Here is a 21,225-nt window from a genome sequence, read left to right as displayed (position 1 = left end):
AAGCCATTCCACTACTCTCTATGTCCAAGGAGCTCCATAATGATAGACGCTCAGTTGCTCCAAGCGAAGATTTTTGAAAATATTCGATTCAACGCGACATAATTCTGACAAATTAGAAGCTCTGCAACTCGTGAACTTGTTTATTTTTCTTTGACGCATAATTATATTTCGTATTTTCTCTCGTTTTATTGCTTTGTACGCAGGAATAATAATGTGCCCCGCAGCTCTGCCCACGAGTGCTCCAGGAAAAGCAGAGATCACAAAGAAAAACGAACCTGGAGTCGATTCGTGCTGGCACATCGCCGCACTGGGATTCTTGGCGGCCTTTCTTGTCACGGTCACGATGTCCAACTCCACATTTTTCTATGTGGGTTTTATTGAAGAATTCGACGTCAACCGGGAAAGCGCTTCTTGGCCCAGAAGCGTCATCACCGTGCTCGCCCAGTTGTCCGGTACGTAGAAAGGAGACTCACACAGACCACTTATCTAGCTACTAAATACAAAATAATGATCCCGGAGCCTGCTGCACAGCTGCCAGCTACCATGCTATTTTTTTTTATTAAATATTTGTTCGCTGCGTAACTTCGAAGTTCAGAATGCATTTCATTATTTATCAGGTTTGATTCAAAATAACGTAACCCTATATTTCTTTATTAAAAAACTTATTATACACCGTAAGCATTCAATATTTTTTTAAGAAAGTGCAGAAAAATTTAAAAATCTAGAATTACATATGATATTGTTTTAGGTTAGATTTAGATAAGGCACGGGTTAATGTGGTTTTTTTATGAACCAAAGTTTTAACGATTGCTTCATAAAATCGCCAATGTGTAGGTATTTTTAAAAATAACCTCACTAAACAAGAGTCCCTCAGTTGACCTCATATTTGATATTTTCATTAGGTTTGGCTTTGGCAACTCTTCAGCGGCGGTTATCCCTGTTCACGATATTTCTCCTCGGAGGTCTGTTGTCCTGGGCCGGAATCGTAGCATCCGCCTTTGTGCCGAACATGGCTTGGATGACAGTGACACTCGGAGGGATTCATGGTGATTATCCATTTTGAGTTCAGAAAACATATTTCCTGCAATCTTGACTAGTTTAAATTGGCTCTAAAAACCAGAAATAGGAAACCCAAAGAAAATAAATTTTGACTGTGCACAATGTCAGATGTCGTGAAGGGTCAACGGATGACACTTGAAATCATGACCTTAAAGGTAAGGGAGTTCATGATGTCAAGTGACATCATGATTTCACGGGACCGAATTTTTGGACGTCACGCGACGTGGCGGTGTAACGTGACATCAGGCTGTCAATTAACGTTATGACATCATGTGAAATCCCGATGTCGGTGATATTGTTACGTCCGAAAGGCACGTCACGAATCCCGGTTTACCGTCACGTTATCATACGATAAAGCTCTATGACATCGCGTGACATCCTTATGTCACACTTTCACGTGACTTGTCGGTGTCGCATGTCAACACAATGTCACTTGGCGCAGTGCCCTCATAGAACTCGATTATGAAGCATCATGACGTAACATTACCTCACGTGGCCCCTTCGCATAGTACTTGAGATCACAGACCTCTTCGTGTTCTACTTCAAATCAAAGCGGCCCATTATGAGATACTAACATATATTGAGTAATGCAACAACTGCACGGCATAGTGGTTGGAGACAGAAGTAGTACACAAAGAGGTCAAACCTGTCAAACGAGTTGTAAGTGAAGCAATTAGAATTAAATCTGTAGGCGACTGTATAAACCAGGCATTCATGTACCTTTCTAACAGAACCATGATGTTCCTGTACTGGTAATTATTTTGGTTCTTGATTGTGTGTATATGCTTTTTTTATTTTGTAAATGTTATATAGTGCAGCAGTGCTCGAATTTGTTTTTTTTGGGGGTTCCTTATCGGGTCGGTGAGCATGGGCAGGAAGGCCATTTGCGGCTGCGTTGCAGGTTCTCACTAGTGTGTGCTCTCTTCGAAAGTAGAGTGACCCTGCAAAGTTCATGGCGTTTCATAAGAGCGTACATTCATGGTTGGGAAATTCGTAAAAACTATAAGAAATTAATTGGAATATTTTGTGTTGCTGTTTCTTGACGTCGTCTGACTGACTTTCCCTGTCGCTTCTTCTTTGGGATATTTGACGTTATGTTTAATACCCAGTCTCAAGTGTTTAAAAACAATGATAAACTTAAACCAGCTCGCCTGGACCCTCACTGTGTTTTCCAATATTGTGGCTTATCGACTGATACAATCTCGTTTAAAAACTATACTTTTATCGAATATGTTGATTAATGAAACTGCCTAACCAGGGATACGGTAAATAGGCGAAATGGGTGCGGTCTGATTGATAAGATATTTTATACATAACAGCGCTTCTATATTCACGGTCTGCGCAATGCATTTAAGCCTCACGACTAAAAACAAAAAGAAAAAAAACACCGCCAATTTTTATTTTAACATCATGTGACCGCACGCTGTCGCGTGACGTCACGCACACAAATAGCGTGAACCTAGCTCACTTTACGCGTGTTCTGAGGACCCCAGGTTTTGTAGAATGATCAAGTTAGGGTATTTCATAACTCCATTCTACAACAAATCGAGATCTCTAACAAGACATTCATTACCATCTCACCGAAAGTACAGTGTAAGTAATGTTTGCCTCTTAACGACAAAAGCAAAAACAAAATAAAAGTAACACCACTAATAATAATATTAACAATGATAATAATGCATAATTCATAATTCATAATTTATTTGTGATGGAGGAGCATATCCACAAAACAACGCAGGTTCGTCAAAGCCTTCATGGGCTTGTGTGACTAAACCGAGGTTGCAAAGATATGAAAATATATATCACAAAAGACGAAAGAAAAATGTAAAACATAAAAAAATGTGAACTTAATCAGAATTAGCTACAGCTCCAGTTGAAGCTTAGTTAATTAATAATTAATAATAATTAATATTATTTTTTATCAAACAAGTATTTGTTACGACTACGGTTATATCGATGGGCACTCATTCTATGCAACATTCAATTATATACCTTAATTCTATGACTTGATAACATCAGTAAGCTGAGAGTATCAAGTATTTAAGTATAGTCATACACACACCATCTCCCGATATAACTGTGGTAACTAATTCAAACACATTTTTATATTCTTTATTTTTGAATTACGACTCATCAATTTATGACAAATAAATTAACACAACACTTGCCAAACATGACGCGAGAATGTATCAATCTACAAAATAAGCGACTAATACACAATGGGTTCAAGCTTGAATTACTGGGTCACAAGGCGAATCGTGCCCACCAATCTTGCAGCTGAAGCAACGCTATAAGAAAAAGGGTATTAAAGTGTAATTACTATCTAAAAAAATACCTAGCTGACAAACTACAAGCAAACGTAATATAAGAAACCAAGAACGTAGTCATTTAAAATCGTGCCCCATCTTTTACATTTTGACGACGCTTTAGTTTCATCAGGATTGCTCAAAAAATAATTTGACGAACACCACTCACGCACGCGTGACACGTCGTCTTGCCAAAGTGCACAGTCAGCGAGTTACCGGACTTTCAAAGAAAGCTTCAAATCATCAGGAAATATTAGCGGTTGAGAAAGATTAGCGCACAACACAATACCATTAAAAATAGATGCAGCAATATTAATCACAAGTTACACCCCTGCGGCTGTCCAGAAGAGGAAGGTAAGCATCATACAACACTATTGATAATATTCGAACTGCTTTTACGTTTGGTAAGATAAGACTGAAACGAGCTGGTGTCTGCAGGAGAAACTCGCCATACACGGAGCTTACTTAGAAACCACTCGTGGTTAACTGTGCCAAAGGTGAAATAAACATACCAAATTTCATTGTACCCAAAATACCATTCACCCCTAAATTATTTGCATGAAATGATATATTTCACAAATATTGCTGCAATTCTTGACGCAAAAACTTACTGAAGCACCTGCGAACCATGGACGACGCATCCCCTTCTTGGAGTCGTGGCGATCTTGCTCAACGAAGTGCTGTTTCTACCATTATTTGTAATGACCGAGTCCCGCTGCAGCGACAAACAGAAGCCACCTACACCAGCAAGCACCGAGCACGTGCAGCATGAACGTCAGTGTACCTTTGGCAACATGACATGATATTGAGCAGGAGGTGCCGTCTGTTTCTCAACATGTGGACCGAAGTATAACGGAAGTAGTCTTGGCCACGAAATGTTCCCTCAGCCTCTCAGACAATGGGGCGATCCATTTCCTATGTTCTTTTTTACTAAGTTTTCAACCCTTACCACACTCTCGAGGAGTTTTCGTTATGATTAAAAAGCTAAATTAACGGGCGCCGTCATGTAAATGTTGGACAAACAACGGCGTTGAATGGCATTTACGTGGCAACGCAGTTGCCACGTAATTGCCGAAAAACGTCCCTTCACTATCTCGGCCAATGATAGGATGCTTTTCCTGTGAACTTCCATTTCTACTATGTTTTCCAAACTTTGCCGCAAAATGCATCACGTGATTTTCATCCGCACCAGTAAACTCACTTGATGAAGTCCGTTATGTGAATATGGATCAAGCAACCGCGTTGCCTTGGCGTGGCCGAGGCGAAGCGTTTGTACTAATCATATTTAAATGGTGGCATCCACCGAATGCGTGTCGAATAGGTGAGATTTAGAGTTGCTATGCCGGTTCGCTCTTCAAGAGCGAATCGTCATAGCCCGTCCATGGAAAGCGAGCATACCAGGCGCCGTAGGCACGACAGTTGACAATGACACGAGGTTTTAAAATGTGTAGAAGTCATGCTTAATGAAGGCGTTTGTCTCACTCCGTCATAAAGAAAACGCGCATGCTCACAAAAACTCATTTTCGGTTTGAAGACCGTATCCAGAGCCACCCGCGACAGCCGGTAGACGAGGCCGACCGCAGTCATGGAGCAGACGTAGACACGCAATTTCGAATGGAATAAAGTTTCCAGCATCGCTGAGCACGGTGACGCCGGGTTCTGGGGTAATTAAGCGTCCTTCTTTTTGAGTCTTGCATTTCCTCGGTGCTCGTAGAGTGAGCGAAGTGATTTCAAGCGTGGCAAGTTTACATTTGCGTGCATTCTGCATGTGCATGAGGCTTGACGGTGTCGGTTGGTTGTCTGTCATTCTAGTGAAAATAAGGTACTACGGGCCACAGCAAAAAAGGCTCAAGTTATGATGATGTTTTTGATAGGTTGTTCTGTCGTCCCAATCACCAGCGTTTACTTACTCTTACGAAAACAAGTGTGAACGCTTGTGCACTTGGAAGTGATCATACCCAAATCACTATCAAAATCAAATTACGTCTTAGAAAGTTTTTTTCTTTAGTATAGGTGATTTCTCGTCGTATGGGAGGTATACCAAACACGTAGTTTACCTGGGCTCTGTTTCACTTTAAGCGAAAGCGAGGCCGGAGCTAGAAGAGCGAGCATGGGGTTCTGAACTGTGCTTTCATTTCACGAGCTTACGTGCTTGGCATGGACGCTTAAAGCAAGGAGCTGTCTTGCAGCTTCTGCCAAGCTTGCGCTTAAAGCGAAACAGAGCACAGACAAGAGCATGTTTGGTGACGCTAAAGGTAATGTAGGATTGCCCAAAACTTTAGTTTTTCTCACCCATACCAGCTCATCGTTGTATGTTTTCATAGATAGGAGCAGGTTATTTAAAAAAAAAAAAAAACACAACGACGTTTTCGGGCAAGCATTTATTGAAATAGAGTATGCACCCGAGTTTTCATCTATAATGCCAAATTTGTTATATAAAAATCGAAGAATAATTGTGCACCTAAGTTGTTGTTGGCGAGATATAGCTAACGAGCCAAATTTTCCACGAGTATAGGAGCTCGCGCAATTAAGGACTTGTAAACGTTATGCACTTGCACCAGTTTTTCTCGAAGCCTGTGCTGTTATGAGCTTGAGTAGAAGACGACGATGACGAGATAGAATAAAAAGATGGCGTTGAGATAGGAGACTACCGGGAGTGCTCTGTTTCATTAACGACCGCCAACACACAGCCCTCTTCATATCAATTGGTATTAAACTAATGCCTGAAAACGCATTTAGCACAACAACAAATAAACATTCAGTGTCAGACTATGTTGTGAACCTGTACCATTTCCACCATTTTAAGTTTTTTTTGTGTGTGTTTTAGGTCTCGGAATTGGTGTTACCACGATGACGTTGAGCATCCTCCTGGCGATGTATTTTGAGAAGTACAGAGGCCTGGCATCGGGGCTCAAGTATGCCGGATATTCATGTGGTGGACTGGTTTTTCCTAAGTTTCTCGCTTACTTAACTCAAGAATACGGTTTCCGTGGAATGCTTCTCATCTACGGAGGCCTTACGATGCACGTCTCGGCAATCGGTCTGTTTGTCAAGGAGCCACCCTGGATGAGCTTGAAGACAAGCGAAGAACGCACACAAAATACAAATCAGGAACATTCAGTCCAAGCAAAGGATATATTGGTTAATGTAAAACAACTCGATAAATCTTCAACGACCCTTGCTACAAATCAAACCAGGGATCTTTCTTCTACAATGAAGGCATTTCTTAATCCCATGGCTTACATTGTTCTTGCTGTGACAGTGGTGGCGGACTTCACGGGGTCTGCATATATTTCCACTCTCGCTGACTATGTGGCAGATAAAGGCTTCTCTATTGAGGACGCAGAGTCTTTGGTCATCTACGGGTCTTTTAGTGAGCTCATCGGGCGGCTATTTCCACCCCTTATAGCGGACCGAGGGTGCGTTCGACGGTCTACCCTGACAATGGCAAGCTTTTCGCTATGGGGATGTTCAATGATGTTGATGCCGCATGCAAAAATTCACCTACACGTCATTATTGTGGTCTTGTGCGCATACCTTCCTTTCGGATGCCTCCAATCTATGAAGAGCGTCCTCATGGCAGACTACATCGGTGTCCAGTGGATATCGACATGCTTCGGGTTGTCAGGATTGATCTCGGTGCCTCTGAGTTTCGGCAGTCCGTCGATAATAGGTAAGTAGATCTAGACTGTGTTTTAACTCTGGCCAAAGCCGGACGTGTCTTGATACAAAGGTTTATGCTTTGTTTCCTTCTTTTCGAAATTGCGAACAAATAAATGGTATGATTTTTATAATCTAGCCATTGGCGTATACCACTGCAGTTAATTTCAAACAAGGGTTGCATTTTTCTGCACATGGGTCCCTAAGATACAGTTAATGCTCTATAGTTTGTTGGCTTGAATGATAGTCGATTCAAGCATACACAAGAGAGAGTTTTAGACTACGAAGTCCAAACGCCTCGAATAAAAACAGCGCAAAAAGGCAAGTATTTTTCAAAGAAACTGGACTGAACAAGCTTGGGGATTCTCTGCTCGGGGATCCCGATGTTTTGGGATCACCGAGCAGCCTGGGATGCCTCATCGAGTAAGCGTTGAAGGCCTTTGCATGCTCTTTGCGATACCCCAAGCTGCTCGAGGGACCCAAAGATCCTAATGTGAATATCTCTTATTAATCTAGTTTAATATTGTTTGGCAGTCATTTTGTTTGCATAATTTTGGATTCGTTGAAATGCACCCGGTTGTAAGACTGACTGTGCGTATTACATCTATATTTTGTATATGCGATCCTTTATTTAATAGTTGGTGGCAGCAGAAAAAACTAGGGGTCACTTCCATAGATATTTGTTCAGCTTTCCGACCCTTCATCTTTCGCTTGGTCCCTTTCGAAGGAACGTTTGTATAAGTGGCGACGCCAAAACCAACGCATTTGCCGCTTTGCGACTTACTCTGGTGAATGGACGAACTTCAGTGCTAATTTGCCGCTTGGGGCAGGTCTACGATCCACTAGCGATTAATTAATATAAAAGCCTTGTCGTCTAGGTGGTGTATAGTGATATTAAAAAAAAAAAAGTCAAGAAAATCTTTTTTGATTTATGACGCTTCCTTCTGACGGCTTATGGATAACATTGAAAACCGTAAAAATGTTAGCTATCTGCATAAACAATCACGTCAAGCACGAAAACGCACTCTGCCACAGTGAAAGTCAGTGGACCTTAATGCAACATACACAAGAGCGATTACACTCTTAAAATTTTAAATCGGATCATACCAGAGCTAACAACCTAATGCCACAGTCAAGCTGGTAATACATCTCATAAAACGTTCTACAGGCAATGTCTCGTCGTGTTTCTTCCTTTCGTAACAGTCCTCTTTCATTCTTGATAATCAAACACTCATCAGACATATTCCAATTCTAGATATGTATGATGCAAACAAACTGTTTGTTTCATATATGTGTGATTGCGACTTCAAGGTGTTACAGCAACACGCCTATACACACCAGTGTTGCGGAGTTGCCACTCCGGAGTTGGAATGATTCCGGAATCATTCCGAATTTTCGCGACCCTAGAATGGAATGGGAATGGAACGGCGGAAGCGTTGAGGGGAATGGAATGGGAATGGAATTAGATGCCTTTTGCCCGGAATGAAATGGGAATGAAATGTGCCCGGTTCTTCTGTTTGTCTCTTTTTTTTTACGCTCAGCGAATTTGAGCCAGTCAGCGGGCCAGTTGCTCAAAAATAAAATGAGCGGGCGGGAAACAGCTAACCCGAGTGGAGCTCTAACATACTTATCCGCAAACAAATGCAATACTAAAAAGAAGTGTCAAAGCAAAGTGCAAGGGAGGAGGGAGGGGGGGGGGGGTGGCGGTGGCGCCTTCCGCGCAGGCGACGGGCTTTACTGGCGTTACACGAGAGCGAAAGAAACAAGAAACCAAGCAAAAGAAACGAAGGCATGGAGAATACACGCGCGCACAGACTGAGATCTGAGAGCGGGGGACGACTCATAACTCGCAGAGCTCTGATAACTCGTTGACTCGTGCGCCGCCGAAAAATGATCAGTTATAGTGTTCGTACAGTTCGAGGAGCGTTGTTTAGCAGGCGGCTAAACCTGCTGCCTTCCACGTTCATTCGCGCGCACTCCTTTGAAGTGTGAACTCTGGGTTTGCTTCAGCAATAAAACAAAGCAAGATTCACTTCTTTCTTCTCCTCTTGCTTTTTGCTCGGACACTTGTTTTATTATTAATTTTTACGTGCAAGTCCGTCTTTTACTTGGCCTTAGCTCCGATGCTTGTTTTCTGTGTTATGTGTTTTACATTCAAGTCGGTTTGGGTTACAGGCAAGCTAGCGGATTCCCGCTCATTTCCTTCCACTTTATAACTCTGCCTACTTTGTTTCACCTTGTGATGGACCGCTGCGGACGCTACGTATCACCCCCGGCAGTCCAGCACCGTGAGGGGGACGACACGCACGGCGCGTTGCTGCGCCCCCGGGTCACGCGACACTCGGAAGGCACGGGATTTGTTTCGATGGCTCTCGTGCTGTCTGTGGCGGTCCATTGTAAGGTGAAGCAGACTGCCGTCACCGCTCTTGTCAAGTGACCAAACTGACTAGATCTGCAGAAAGACTGTTTCATGACGCTGTCTTGTGCTGCGCCGTAGAGGTTGCACTTTGTAAAAGGATGTGTTCCTGCCACTGTGCATGGAGTCGCTTCCGGCCGTATTGCTGTGCAGGTATTTGAAGAATACTGTACTTAATATAGCTTATTTTTGCGCCACGCACGAACTGGATATTTTTATGGTCTTATCAAACAAACACCCTGGCCGCGTATGTCCTAGAAGACAAATGCAAAAAAAAAGTTGCAAAAAAAATAGTGGATATACGTTTTTATGTTTGTTGCGAGCCACGTGGTCGAAAGACCGATCTTTTAAGCAAGCTTCGACATATCAAGGGGCTTTCTCGATGTTTGCAGTACAATGTAAACAAACAATTCGTGCCACCAGCGCTCCGCTTAGTAAAATCAGAGTTTTTTTAGGCATTTTGTATTTTGTTGCAATTGTCTATGCGTTTGATAATGTCAGCTTTATTGTGCTTATGCCTGCAACACAATGTAGCTGTCGAGAGCCAATTTTTACGTTTAGGAACTAGAGGAATGAAATGGAACGATCAGCCATTCCAGGAGTGGGAATGGGCCCAGTGTCTCCATTCCTAGGAGTTGAAAGCAATTGAATTATCGCAAACTCTAATTCCCCGGAATGGAATTGGAATGGAATGGGGGTGCCCATTCCGCAACACTGATACACACTAAAAACAAGGTGCTGATGACCTTAGCGGAATTCTTGGAATGTTGTTGTAAGCATAGGGAGTACAAAAACATACTTCTCACACTAAATACAGATGTAATGAATCATTACTGGCATTTAACTAACGACCCATTTTATTTCTGCGCGGCCTTATCTACTCGACAATTTATAGACTCTTATTCGGACGTAAATATCCCCGCGTTTACAAAAGTTACACGTTTGTTGTTTATTTTTTTCGTCAACATTGCATCCAGAGCATATTATACCTAAGTTTAAAACAAAATCTTTATGTAAAACTTATTGACTCAGACAGTAATTATAACATTTTCGAAAAAACAACCTCTTTAAAGCAGCTGTCACTACAGAAAAGATAAGTAAAAAATTGAGGTTGTTCTCACTGCACTGCACCATACCTTTCCACATGTGCTCACAACCGTCAAAATGAACAATTTGCCTCGCAGTACCACCCTAGTTTCTGATCAAAAAGAATATAATACACAAATTAAAGACGATGAAAATGTGTTTAGCAATAAAAATGTCACAAAAAGCCCCACATAAACCCTTAATGGTCTCAAATTTATTTATTCGGAGCACGCGAATGTTTTTCACATGTTGATTTCGCCTCTTTTGCAGGGTTCTTTCGAGACACGCAAGGAAGTTACGACGGCCTGTTCAGACTTCTCGGAGGACTTCATCTGCTTGTTTCTGTCCTTTTCCTCGGTGTTGTCTGTGTTGAAAGAAGGTTCATGACTGTCTGGAAGCCAAACGGGAATACACAGAAAAAAAAGGCTCGGGATTCCAAAACCCCAAATACAGCTCTCACGCGAAAATAGTCGAATGTTGGGAACATTGTGCTATTTTGTAAGGTATTTACGCTTTGTCATTTAACGAAAATACAAAGATATTGGCACATATCAGGCAACCGACGCAGTCGTCTCGGTGGCGCCGAAGAGGAAGCACCCGCATAGATATCTCCTGCTGGTGGTTTTGAACCCTAGCCGAAGTGCTCGCAAGCTGACTGAAGATATTTACAAAGAAGGCATCGTGTAACCGAGATTAGTTGTAGCTACTATAAATTATATGTGTTCCACATTCACCGTCACTCCATCGCTGGGACCTGCCAGATATCCCTTGATTGTTTGACAAGTTAAACCCCCAAAATGCAACGCGACCTACCGCTCAACATATAGTGTATATTTGGGTGTTTTTATTTTTACTTTCGCATGCAAGCGTAATACAATCAATAAGAGGTATTGCAAATCGTATCCAACAGACTGTGATACATATAGCAACACTGCCCTTATCAGTTCGGAAATAGTGATCTTTGTGTTTTAATACGAGCTCCTAGGTAAGACAGGACGGGAAAACCAACCGCTCCATCACGAGCTCCGTTCGTATTCCCTCGTCTTTGTCCTCGTCCACTTGAAACCAGGATCCGCTTGCAGACACAACACAATCCCCCCTCGAATCAGAGTTCAACAGGGGGAGAACCTGTCTGGAGGTTTCTTATTCCTCGTGTACTTTCGTGGAGCTGGAAGCGGCAGCTGTGTATCTCCTCCAGCTTCTGGATTTGCCTAGTCCACTTGTACTTCGTGTCTTGCTGGAATGCGTGTTCGAGGCAACCTCGACGAATTCCAGCATCCTCCTCCTGACGTGACGAAGGTGCTTGGCCGCACCGCTTCATGAATTCTTTCAGGGAGGCCAAATGATGGGGTGCCCTTCGGTCGGTGTGTAGGGATCTTTACCCGTGAATAATCTCCTACTTCCGCTGTAAATGGTTTGGCTCTCCGCCTATCATCTGTTTATTGCTTGCTGTGCTTCTGGTAATCAGCAATGCGTTGGCGGAGTTGCTGCATCTCGATGTGAACGGGCTTGTCAAAACTTGGGAAGCCCACGATGTCCCTACGGGTCCGCATTTTACGTCCGTGTATGAGCTCAGCGGGGGAGGGCTTCGTCGCTGCATGTGGTGTGCTTCGGTAGACACCCAGAAACTCCTCAAGGCCTGCACGAACGTTGCCTTGTTCCTGCCGGATAGTTTGGACGTACTGCTTAAGCACTCGGTTGAAGCGCTCAACCTGACCATTTGCTTGTGGATGGTATATCGCAGACCGACGGTGGGAAATCCCGCTGGACTTCAGGAACTCCTGGAACATTTGGGATTCAAATTGTGGGCCATGATCAGAAGCAATCACCTCCGGATACCCTTCCCGGCTGAAGATTCTAATGAGGAATTCACATACAGCTTCAGCCATAACTTGGTTACAGAAAGCTACCTCTACAGTCGGATGCAACCTAAGAACAATCTTTTAGCTCCACCCACAAACGCATTGCGCCGTCGAGAAAATAGTTCGGTAGCAACGTTGCTTTTTCTTCCTCCAGGAAACGTGTCTTAAACTACTACAATATTTATTTAATTCATTCAGGACATTTAAATAAGTTAGAATAGGTTTTTGTCAACGAAATAGCTGTTTAGTAAAGAAAGAAAGTCATGTCCAATGTACCGTCTTCCCAATTCATTTTCTGTCCAAGATACCGTCTAACATACTGTCTAACATACCGTCTCACCTCTCAGCAGTGCTAAGCCTCGCGCCCGCTTCGAAATTTTCGTTGGCGACAGCGTCGCTGGATTCTCACGTTGTCGCGCAAAAACTGCTGCAAACGCAAGCCGAAACCATTAAGATTTCATGGCGTAACCTCGGGCACGTAAAACACGGTGCAAAAAAGCAGAATAATTGTCACGAGAAACTAGCGTCGCGTTGCTAAGGCCAGCAGCCATGTTGAGCTTTTTTTTTTAAAAGGATCGCGATTGGTCCACGGAATCGTGACGTCATGAAAACGATTGGCTGGCGTTTGTCGGCGTAGGATTACATTTTCCTCCGAGAGGCATTTCCGGTTTTTTCTTAGCGTGCAACCGACTATAGCCACTTACTGAAGTAGTCGACTAGAGTGACTGCAAATCTGACTTGTGATGGAAGTTTGTAGAATGGTCTGAGAATGTCTATTCCCAGTTGTCTCCATGCCCCTGATGGGAATCGAACTGGTTGTAGGGGTGCCGCCGACGTCACAGCTGTCTTGCGTTCGTCTGACAGGTGTGGCGGTCTCTAATGTAGGTGTCGACTTCGATGTTTATTCGGGACCACCAGAAGCGCTGGCGTAAATGCTGCTTCGTCCGCACAATTCCTGGATGCGACTCATGAGCTAGATTGATGAGTCGACGCCGTAGCGAAGTAGGTGGAACCAACACTTCACCACGTAGTAGTAAGCCATCCACGGACGAAAGCTCTTCTCGCTATTTGTAGTATGTTGATAGTACTTTATCACGTTGTTTCTCGTGACCCCATCCGGTGCAGATACACTGAATTACTCGAGGCCAATCAGGGTCTTGCCTGGTTTCGTTCTTCATTTCTTCTTGATCGATTGTGCATAAAATGCGTACCAGGCAAGTGAATTCTTCCTCGTTGTCACTACACTCGCTGCTATCTGAAGGATTCGGAGTAGGCAGGCGCGACAGTGCGTCTGCTACGACATTCTCGTTTCCTTTCTGGTAATGTACCTCGTAGTCATACCTGAGGAGTGGCATAGCCCACCTGGCTATCCTCATTGGTTGTTGACCGGTTCCTTTTGTAGAAAGCAAAGTCACGAGAGCCTGATGATCCGTCTTGAGCGTGAAATAGCGCCCGAAGAGAAAAACGTGCGGTTTCTCGCAGGCCCAAAGGCACGCCAATGCCTCTCTCTCCCCTGCAGAGTAGTTGCGTTCGGCGCTTGAAAGTGTTCGCGATGCGAACGACACCGTTTGAATTCCTTCCGGATGTACTTGCTGTAGAAGCGCGCCTAATCTGTAATTAGATGCATCCGTCGTGACGACGGTGGGCAGCGCCACGTCGAAAACAGTTAGTGGAACGCAGTTCCGTATGAGATCCTTGACAGCAGCGAATGCTTCCTTTTGCGCCTTTTTCCATTGGAAGGGGACATCCTTCCGCAGGAGCGCATGCAGAGGCTCCACGATGGCCGCAAAGTTTGGTACGAACTTGAGGTAATATGTGAGCAGGCCGAGTAACGATCGTAGTGATGTTACATCTGTGGGGGGTGAAGCCTTCATGATAGCCTCAATATTATCTTGGCATAGCTTGATTCCCTGCGGTGTCAGCTCATGTCCTAGGAATTGAAGCTGCTGGACTGCAAAAAGACATTTCTGCTGGTTTAGTTTCAAGCCTTCCTATTGAAGGCGTGAAACAACCTGCCTCAGGCGGACATCATGCTCTTCTCTTGTGTGTCTGAAAATAAGTACATTATCCAGGTAGACGACGGTACCTAGAGTACCTCGAAGTACGCAGTCCATCATTTTTTGAAAGGCAGGGGCAGCGGATGCCAGCCCGAAACCTACTCTAGTGAATCTTAAGAGACCTTCATGCGTCACAAATGCCGTTAGGTCTCTGCTTTTCTCTGCCAAGTCATGGTGCTACGCCGACGAGAGGTTAGCTTGCTGAAGACGCGGGCACCGGAAAGCTGATGAAAAAGTTCGTCGGGGCACGGTAGAGGGTGGGAATCTAAAACTATTGCAGTGTTCGGCTTTCGTAGATCTACACAGAGGCGGACCTCCCCATTCTTCTTGCGGGCCGCCACGATGGGAGACAACCACTCTGGAGCATCGATGCGCTCGATAACTCCGGAGCATTCCAGCTTCGCCAGTTCCTCCGAAACTTTCTCGCGCACTGCGAAAGGCAGTCTTCGTGTCTTTTGTTGGAAAGGAGTGACGGTATCTTTCGTCTTTATTTTATGTACAAATCCTTTCGCATGACATAATCCCTCGGAGAACAGATGGGTGAAGTCTTGTGCGATCTCTGGAAGGTTTCTCGCGGAAACCGTTGCCACCGTTGGAAGGAGCAAAGTTTAGTTGAATGGCCAACGCACTAAGGCGTTCAGGCCCATGACAGCCGCGCCTGTTCGTACGACAAGGAATGTGCAGGGGCCACGCCTTTGCACGAACCGCACGGGTGCGTCGAATTTCCCCAGAACGGGAATGTCTTTTCCGGAGTAGCCCAGGAGTGTTGTATTTGAACGTTTCAACTTGTAAGAGTGGAAGTGTTTTAGCCTCTAGGGAAGTACTCAGTTTCTGCAGCTTGCAAGTTTATTCGACGATGCCAAGAATACAACAAACCCGTAGGCACACTCATGGCTGCTTTTATACTGATAGCAGCCGCGCTATCTATAGGTTAAACAGTGACGTCACAGTTAACCGACACATGACATTCGATTCGGACATGATGACACGACATTCCTTCCCCTTTAGAAAGTTTCTGGAGTCTACGGCTTGTAGCGCTCTGGGGGTCGGCTTGGCCGTGTGCTGCGCCGAGGCAAGAGTGGAGAAGCCGGCGGAGCTTACAGTCTGGAGGCCCGGTTGTCCGATGGTGGGGCATTGGGACCAACAGTCACAGCACTGGGCATGCTGCGGCCTGGGTCAGGTGCCCGTGGTGTCGCGGCTCTGTTCTCTGCTTGTGCCGGGTCATGGTAGTCAGGTGATTCATTGTCAGTTGTAGCCGTATCGGTCTCGATGTCCGAAAACTGCTCCAGTCGTTAGGTGTCCTCAGGTCAGCCTGAAATGATCTTGGCCGCAGGTTGTCAGCATGAATGTACCGCTCTTCCCCCCCAACCCAAACCAGATACGTAGCTGGGCTCACACGCTTGCTTATTGTGGCCGTCAGCCATTTGGAATCTCCGGCCCGTAAGCCTGTTATCATAACTTGGTCACCCTCAGAGAACTCTCTCCAGGGCCCCCGGTGCTGGTCTGCGTATTCTTTGGTTCGCTCGAGTCTCTTTTTTATTCGTTGCTCTATGTCGGGGTGCAGCAGACTCAGTCTTGTTCTGGGCCTCCAGGACAGGAACAGCTGGGCCGGAGTTTCATCGGTTGTCCCGGTGGGTGTGTTCCTGTAACTAAATAGGAACTGATGGACGCGATGTTGCAGAGACTTCGCATGGCCGCTTCTCTGCTCGTCCAGCACTTGTTTAAACAAAGCCTTTTTCACGGCTTGTACGCAGCGTTCCGCGCTGCCATTGGAGGCGGGATGGTAGGGCGGAGACTTGCTGTGTAGGATGCCATTCCTACTCAAAAAGAGTTCGAAATCTGCTGATGTGAATTGAGGCCTATTATCGGTCACTACCTCTTCCGGTAGCCCGTATGCCGCAAACACACTGCGCAGTTTTTCCACGGTCTTCTCACTACTAGTACTGTTCATCACAAACACTTCAATCCATTTAGAATGGGCGTCCACCAGCACAAGGAACCATTGCTGATCGCGATACGCATAGTCTATATGCACTCTCTCCCATCTACGCTTAGGCCAACCCCACCACAACAAGGGTACCTTGGGCGCAGCGTTTTGCGACAGCTGACACGTGACGGACTGTTTCACTGTTTGCTCTACATCTTGTGTTAGACGAGGCCACCAAACGTGGCACCTGGACAACATTTTCATTCGCGTCATCCCCGGATGACCTTCGTGCAGCATCGTCAAGACGCTACTTCTGAGTGACAACGGAACCACTACGCGATTACCCCAAGTTACACAATCTTGATCGACTGACAGTTCGTTACGTCGAACATAGTAAGGCGCTAGCAAATCGTCTGTAACTTTCGAAGGCCAGCCGTTTTCTGTGTAGAACAGCACTTTCGACAACAACTGATCCCTTCGCGTTTCCAGTCTTATCTCTTTTGCAGATAGCGGAGCTTCGTCTAGCGCCGAAAAGAACTCCACGCACTCTGACTCATCTTTGTTTGGCAGCGGTAGCCGTGAAAGCGCGTCGGCATTTCCTATATCACTGGATTTTCGATACACCCAAACATAGTTATAAGCGGCAAGCAGTAAGGCCCAGCGCTGCACGCGTGCTGCTGACATTGCAGGAATCGGCTTACCATGCCCCAGAATTCCCACCAGTGGTTGATGGTCAGAGTAGATGCAAAATTTTCGGCCGAAGAGGAACTTGTGAAATTTTTTTTAAACCAAAAACCACTGCAAGCGCCTCTTTTTCAATGTGCGCGTAGCCTTGCTCCGCCTTGCAGAGAGTCCTAGACGCGAAAGCGATGGGCCTCTCCTCAGTACCAACTTTATGAAAGAGTATCGCGCCGACGCCGTATGCCGACGCGTCACATACAAGACTGAGGTCCTTTTCAGGATCGTAGTAAGTCAACACTCGTTCGTGCGTCAGCCACCGTTTTGTTTCTTGAAACACTTTTTCCTCCACTACGGTCCCATCCCAACTAGTGCTGTCACTTAGTAACTGGTGAAGTGGCTTCAGCTCTGCTGACATGTTCGGAACAAATTTCCCGTAGAAATTTAGCAGCCCCAGGTACGCTCGCAGCTCTTGTTTGTTCTGGGGTTTTGGCGCCTCTTTGATTGCGCGTAGGTTTTCCTCGGAAGGCCGAATCCCATGTTCATCAATTACGTGGCCCAAGTAAGCCACCGACGTCTGAAGAAACTTGCATTTTTCTTTTTTTACTTTGATACCGCGCTCCTTGAACCTTGTCAGCACGCTTCCCACTTTTCGATAACATTCTTCCGAAGTTTCTCCGGCTATCAACACATCGTCAAGATAGCATGATACTCTGTCAAGGCCCTTCAATATTTCGTCCATTACAGCCTGAAAAATAGACGGTGCACTCGTGATGGCGTATGGAAGGCGTGTATACTTAAACAAGCCCATATGCGTGTTTACAGTTACAAGAGACTGCGAATCCGGGTGCAGTTGCAGCTGCTGGTACGCTGTAGAAAGATCAAGTACCGTGAAATATTTGCACCCGTGTAGCGTTGCAAACACGTCTTCCATTACCGGCAAGGGATAGTGGTCTGTTCTGAGATTCGGGTTCAGCGTCACTTTATAGTCGCCGCACAACCTCACTTTGTTGTTCGGCTTAGGGACAACGACCAACGGTGTTGCCCACTCACTCTGCTGAACAGGGACCAGGACTCCCGTTTTCACGAGCGCATGCAACTCTATTTCTACTGACTCTCTTAAAGCGAATGGTACAGTTCTATGTTTACAAAAGACTGGGGTCGTGTCGTCCTTCAATACTAATTTAACTTGACTGCCCGCGATTAATCCCAGTTCAGGCTCAAACATTTGCAAGAATCGGTCAACCAGCCCTGCCACTTGGTCTAGACTAACCCCATACACGCTCATCCAGTCTAGCCTCAACGTTTCTAGCCAATCGCGGCCCATTAACACAGTCTCACATTTCTGCGGCGTGCGAACCACTACAAGCGACAACGTCATGGTCTGACCATTGTGCTCCACAGGTACAATCAACTTGCCTAATACCTCCAAAGGCACGCCCCCATAAGTTTTCAACTTTAGCCGGCAGTTTGAGAGAGACAATTCAGGCCAGTACTGCTTATACACCTCTTCAGGCACAATGGAAACCGAGGCTCCTGTATCAACTTGCATTGTCACCATTGTTCCCGCCACTCGAACTTCAGTAGTGTAACCCCCTTTTCTAGCACTGCAGGAGCCAATGTTGTACAGCCAAACTTTTTCCTCACCACTACTGTCGTCCACGGCTTGCACCAAACGGGACGTTGCTTTGCAGGCCCTTGCCAAGTGTCCCACTCGTCTACACGCTCGGCACTTGTACTTCCGAAACGGGCAACTTGACTCGTGATGGGGTGCTCCGCAGCGGAAACAGCCTGACGCCTCGGGCCTCTCAGTGTTGACTTCCATCGTCGCCTTCTTGGTAGCCGCTCCGACGTTCCTGTCTGGGTCTAGACGTTGGACGGCGTTCACCTCTAGTTGTTCAGAGGCTGCTGGCTGAAATATCTTGGTCTCTGCTCGTGCGAGTTCAATGCATTCTGGCAATGTCGCATGCCGCCGAAAAAGTTAGTTTTCTTTTTTAGAAGCTCTGCTTGGGCTGCCTGGTCCTTTAGCCCCGCGACAAAACGGTCCCGGAGTGCTTCATCCAGGAACTGCCCGAACTCGCAGGTGGCCGCGAGCCTTTTTAACTCAACCCTGTACGTCGCCACCGTTTCCTTCTCGAGCTGGGCCCTCCGGTTGAATCTGAATCGCTCGGCGATTACCATCGGCTTCGGAGCGTAATGCTCCCTGAGGACCGCGACCAGATGCGCATAGTCCTTTTCTTGTGGCTTCACTGGTGTTAACAGCGTCTTCAACGTGCGGTACGCTTGCTTCCCGATGGCCGCTACGAAGACCGAGACTTTCAAGTCGTCGCTCACCTTCGTTGCTCGAAGATAGTGTTCCATCCGCTCGACGTACGACTCGAGGTCTTCCTCCCCATCTTCGATGAACTGCTCGAACCGGCCGCCGCACGAAGCCATCCCGTGGTCCTCGGTCAAGGCGCTTGGGTTTTTTGCCGATGACAGTGCTGGCTTCTGTCTTCTCGGCTATCTCATACTCGTCGCCACTGTTTTAGCCTCTAGGGAAGTACTCAGTTTCTGCAGCTTGCATGTTTATTCGACGATGCCAAGAATACAACAAACCCGTAGGCACACTCATGGCTGCTTTTATACTGATAGCAGCCGCGCTATCTATAGGTTAAAGAGTGACGTCACAGTTAACCGACACATGACATTCGATTCAAACATGATGACACAACAGGAAGTGTCTTCGGTAGACGTCTTCCGGCAGGATTGAAACGGATGAACCCGTGTCTAGTAAAAGTTTAGTGGGAACATGCGCCAGATGATTCTCGCACGTAACCGATTGTTTGGTAAAGCTGGTAGTGAGCACCTGGACTTGGTCGTGCGCTTGTCCCACTCTTCGTACATGGGATGTTGCTTGTGAAACTCCCTGCTTGGAAACGGAGGCGAAGTGTCCCTTCTTGTTGCGTTTTCTGCAAGCTTCGTTCTTTGCCGGGCACTTAGGGTGGGCCGCCGAGTGGAGCGGTGACCCACATCTGTAACAAATGACGGACGACTTGCTGGGACTTGTCCTCGAATTCTCGGCTTTTATTTTCTCCACTTGTGAACTGGATCCCTCTTCCGTCAACAGCTTGGCTTTCTTCAGCGCTTGCTCAACTTGAGAAGCGATGGCAATAGCAGATTCCAGGGAAAGCTCGGACTCTAGGAGGAGGCGGTTTCTAACTTCGGAATAAACCGTTTCTTCGACGAGCTGGTCACAGATCATTTCATCTGTCATTACTCCGAATTGGCAATTGGTGGCAAGGCCACGGAGGTCTGTAACGTACTCTTGCGCTGTCTCACCGGGCATCTGAGCACGGGACCAAAAAACAAATCTCTCGGCCGTTTTGTTGATGGCCGGCATGAAGAACTTTCGCAACTTCCTGACCGCTGCTTCGTAGGCTGTGGTATCGGGCGTTGCAGGAGTGCCCGATTCTGAAGGAGCCGTTGAGGTACTTGGTGATGTACCGCGGTTCTTCGCGGACATATATGGAGGGTCAGGTAGCTTGCGATAGGTCCGTTGACCCTCAACTCCAAGTGAACTGAGTAAAATGGCCGTTCTTCTGGCGTCTGCCACCGTCGACCCGCTGGAAGCGATCTTGTACGTCTCGAAAATGTCGTACCATTCGTTCCATGGAATTGGCGACTTGCCTGGGGCCTGTAGGAAAGGCGGTGGTGGATCGACTTTCATGCTGGAGTTGAGGCTCTGTCGACTGCGCCAATTGTTGTGTTTTAATACGAGCGACTAGGTAAGACAGGACGGAAAATCCAACTGCTCCATCTCGTGCTCCGTTCGTATTCCTTCTTCTTCGTCCTCGTACACTAGCAGCCAGGATCAGCTTGCAGACACAACAATCTTTATACTTTTATATGCAAGTAAATGTAGTCTGTTAGTATTGCAATGACTTCAGTTCCCTTCTTTGAACGCCATCGATTTGCGTTCATCAAGCATGTCTGTTTAGAACTCTTTTCGCCATAAGGAACATTCAATGACCTTTAGCAAAATATCAGATGAAGCTAAAAATTTAGCAATGCACTTTAGCTTCGTCCAAAAGGCGTCAAGTGAGTACGCATTCAAGAACATCGCCAAGATAGATATTTCGTACTTTTGCAAAGGACTGTAACTTTCCCTAGCCGCGATCCTAAATATTGGAGC

General features: G+C 46.0%; 3 protein-coding genes across 3 annotated transcripts; 1 reads left to right on the top strand and 2 right to left on the bottom strand.

Annotated features, from left to right (window-relative positions):
- Nucleotides 1-211: 211 nt before the first annotated feature.
- On the top strand, nucleotides 212-10,997 carry LOC115310054 (monocarboxylate transporter 2-like). Its single transcript, XM_040216730.1, has 4 exons — nucleotides 212-452; nucleotides 903-1,046; nucleotides 6,193-7,038; nucleotides 10,798-10,997. The coding sequence occupies exons 1-4, from the start codon at nucleotides 212-214 to the stop codon at nucleotides 10,995-10,997; spliced, it is 1,431 nt and encodes a 476-aa protein (XP_040072664.1).
- A 4,596-nt stretch (nucleotides 10,998-15,593) lies between these two features.
- Nucleotides 15,594-16,397, bottom strand: LOC121047749 (uncharacterized protein K02A2.6-like). Its single transcript, XM_040503234.1, has one exon. The coding sequence runs from the start codon at nucleotides 16,395-16,397 to the stop codon at nucleotides 15,594-15,596; it is 804 nt and encodes a 267-aa protein (XP_040359168.1).
- Nucleotides 16,398-18,941: 2,544 nt separating this feature from the next.
- Nucleotides 18,942-19,487, bottom strand: LOC120844779. The gene has a single exon (XM_040216729.1). The coding sequence runs from the start codon at nucleotides 19,485-19,487 to the stop codon at nucleotides 18,942-18,944; it is 546 nt and encodes a 181-aa protein (XP_040072663.1).
- Between the last annotated feature and the right edge of the window lie 1,738 nt (nucleotides 19,488-21,225).

The sequence above is a fragment of the Ixodes scapularis genome, unplaced genomic scaffold, assembly GCF_016920785.2.
Source record: "Ixodes scapularis isolate PalLabHiFi unplaced genomic scaffold, ASM1692078v2 ptg001568l_1__unscaffolded, whole genome shotgun sequence".
Taxonomy (NCBI): domain Eukaryota; kingdom Metazoa; phylum Arthropoda; class Arachnida; order Ixodida; family Ixodidae; genus Ixodes; species Ixodes scapularis.
Note: the sequence above shows the minus strand (reverse complement) of the source record. Positions and strands in the feature narration are given on the sequence as shown.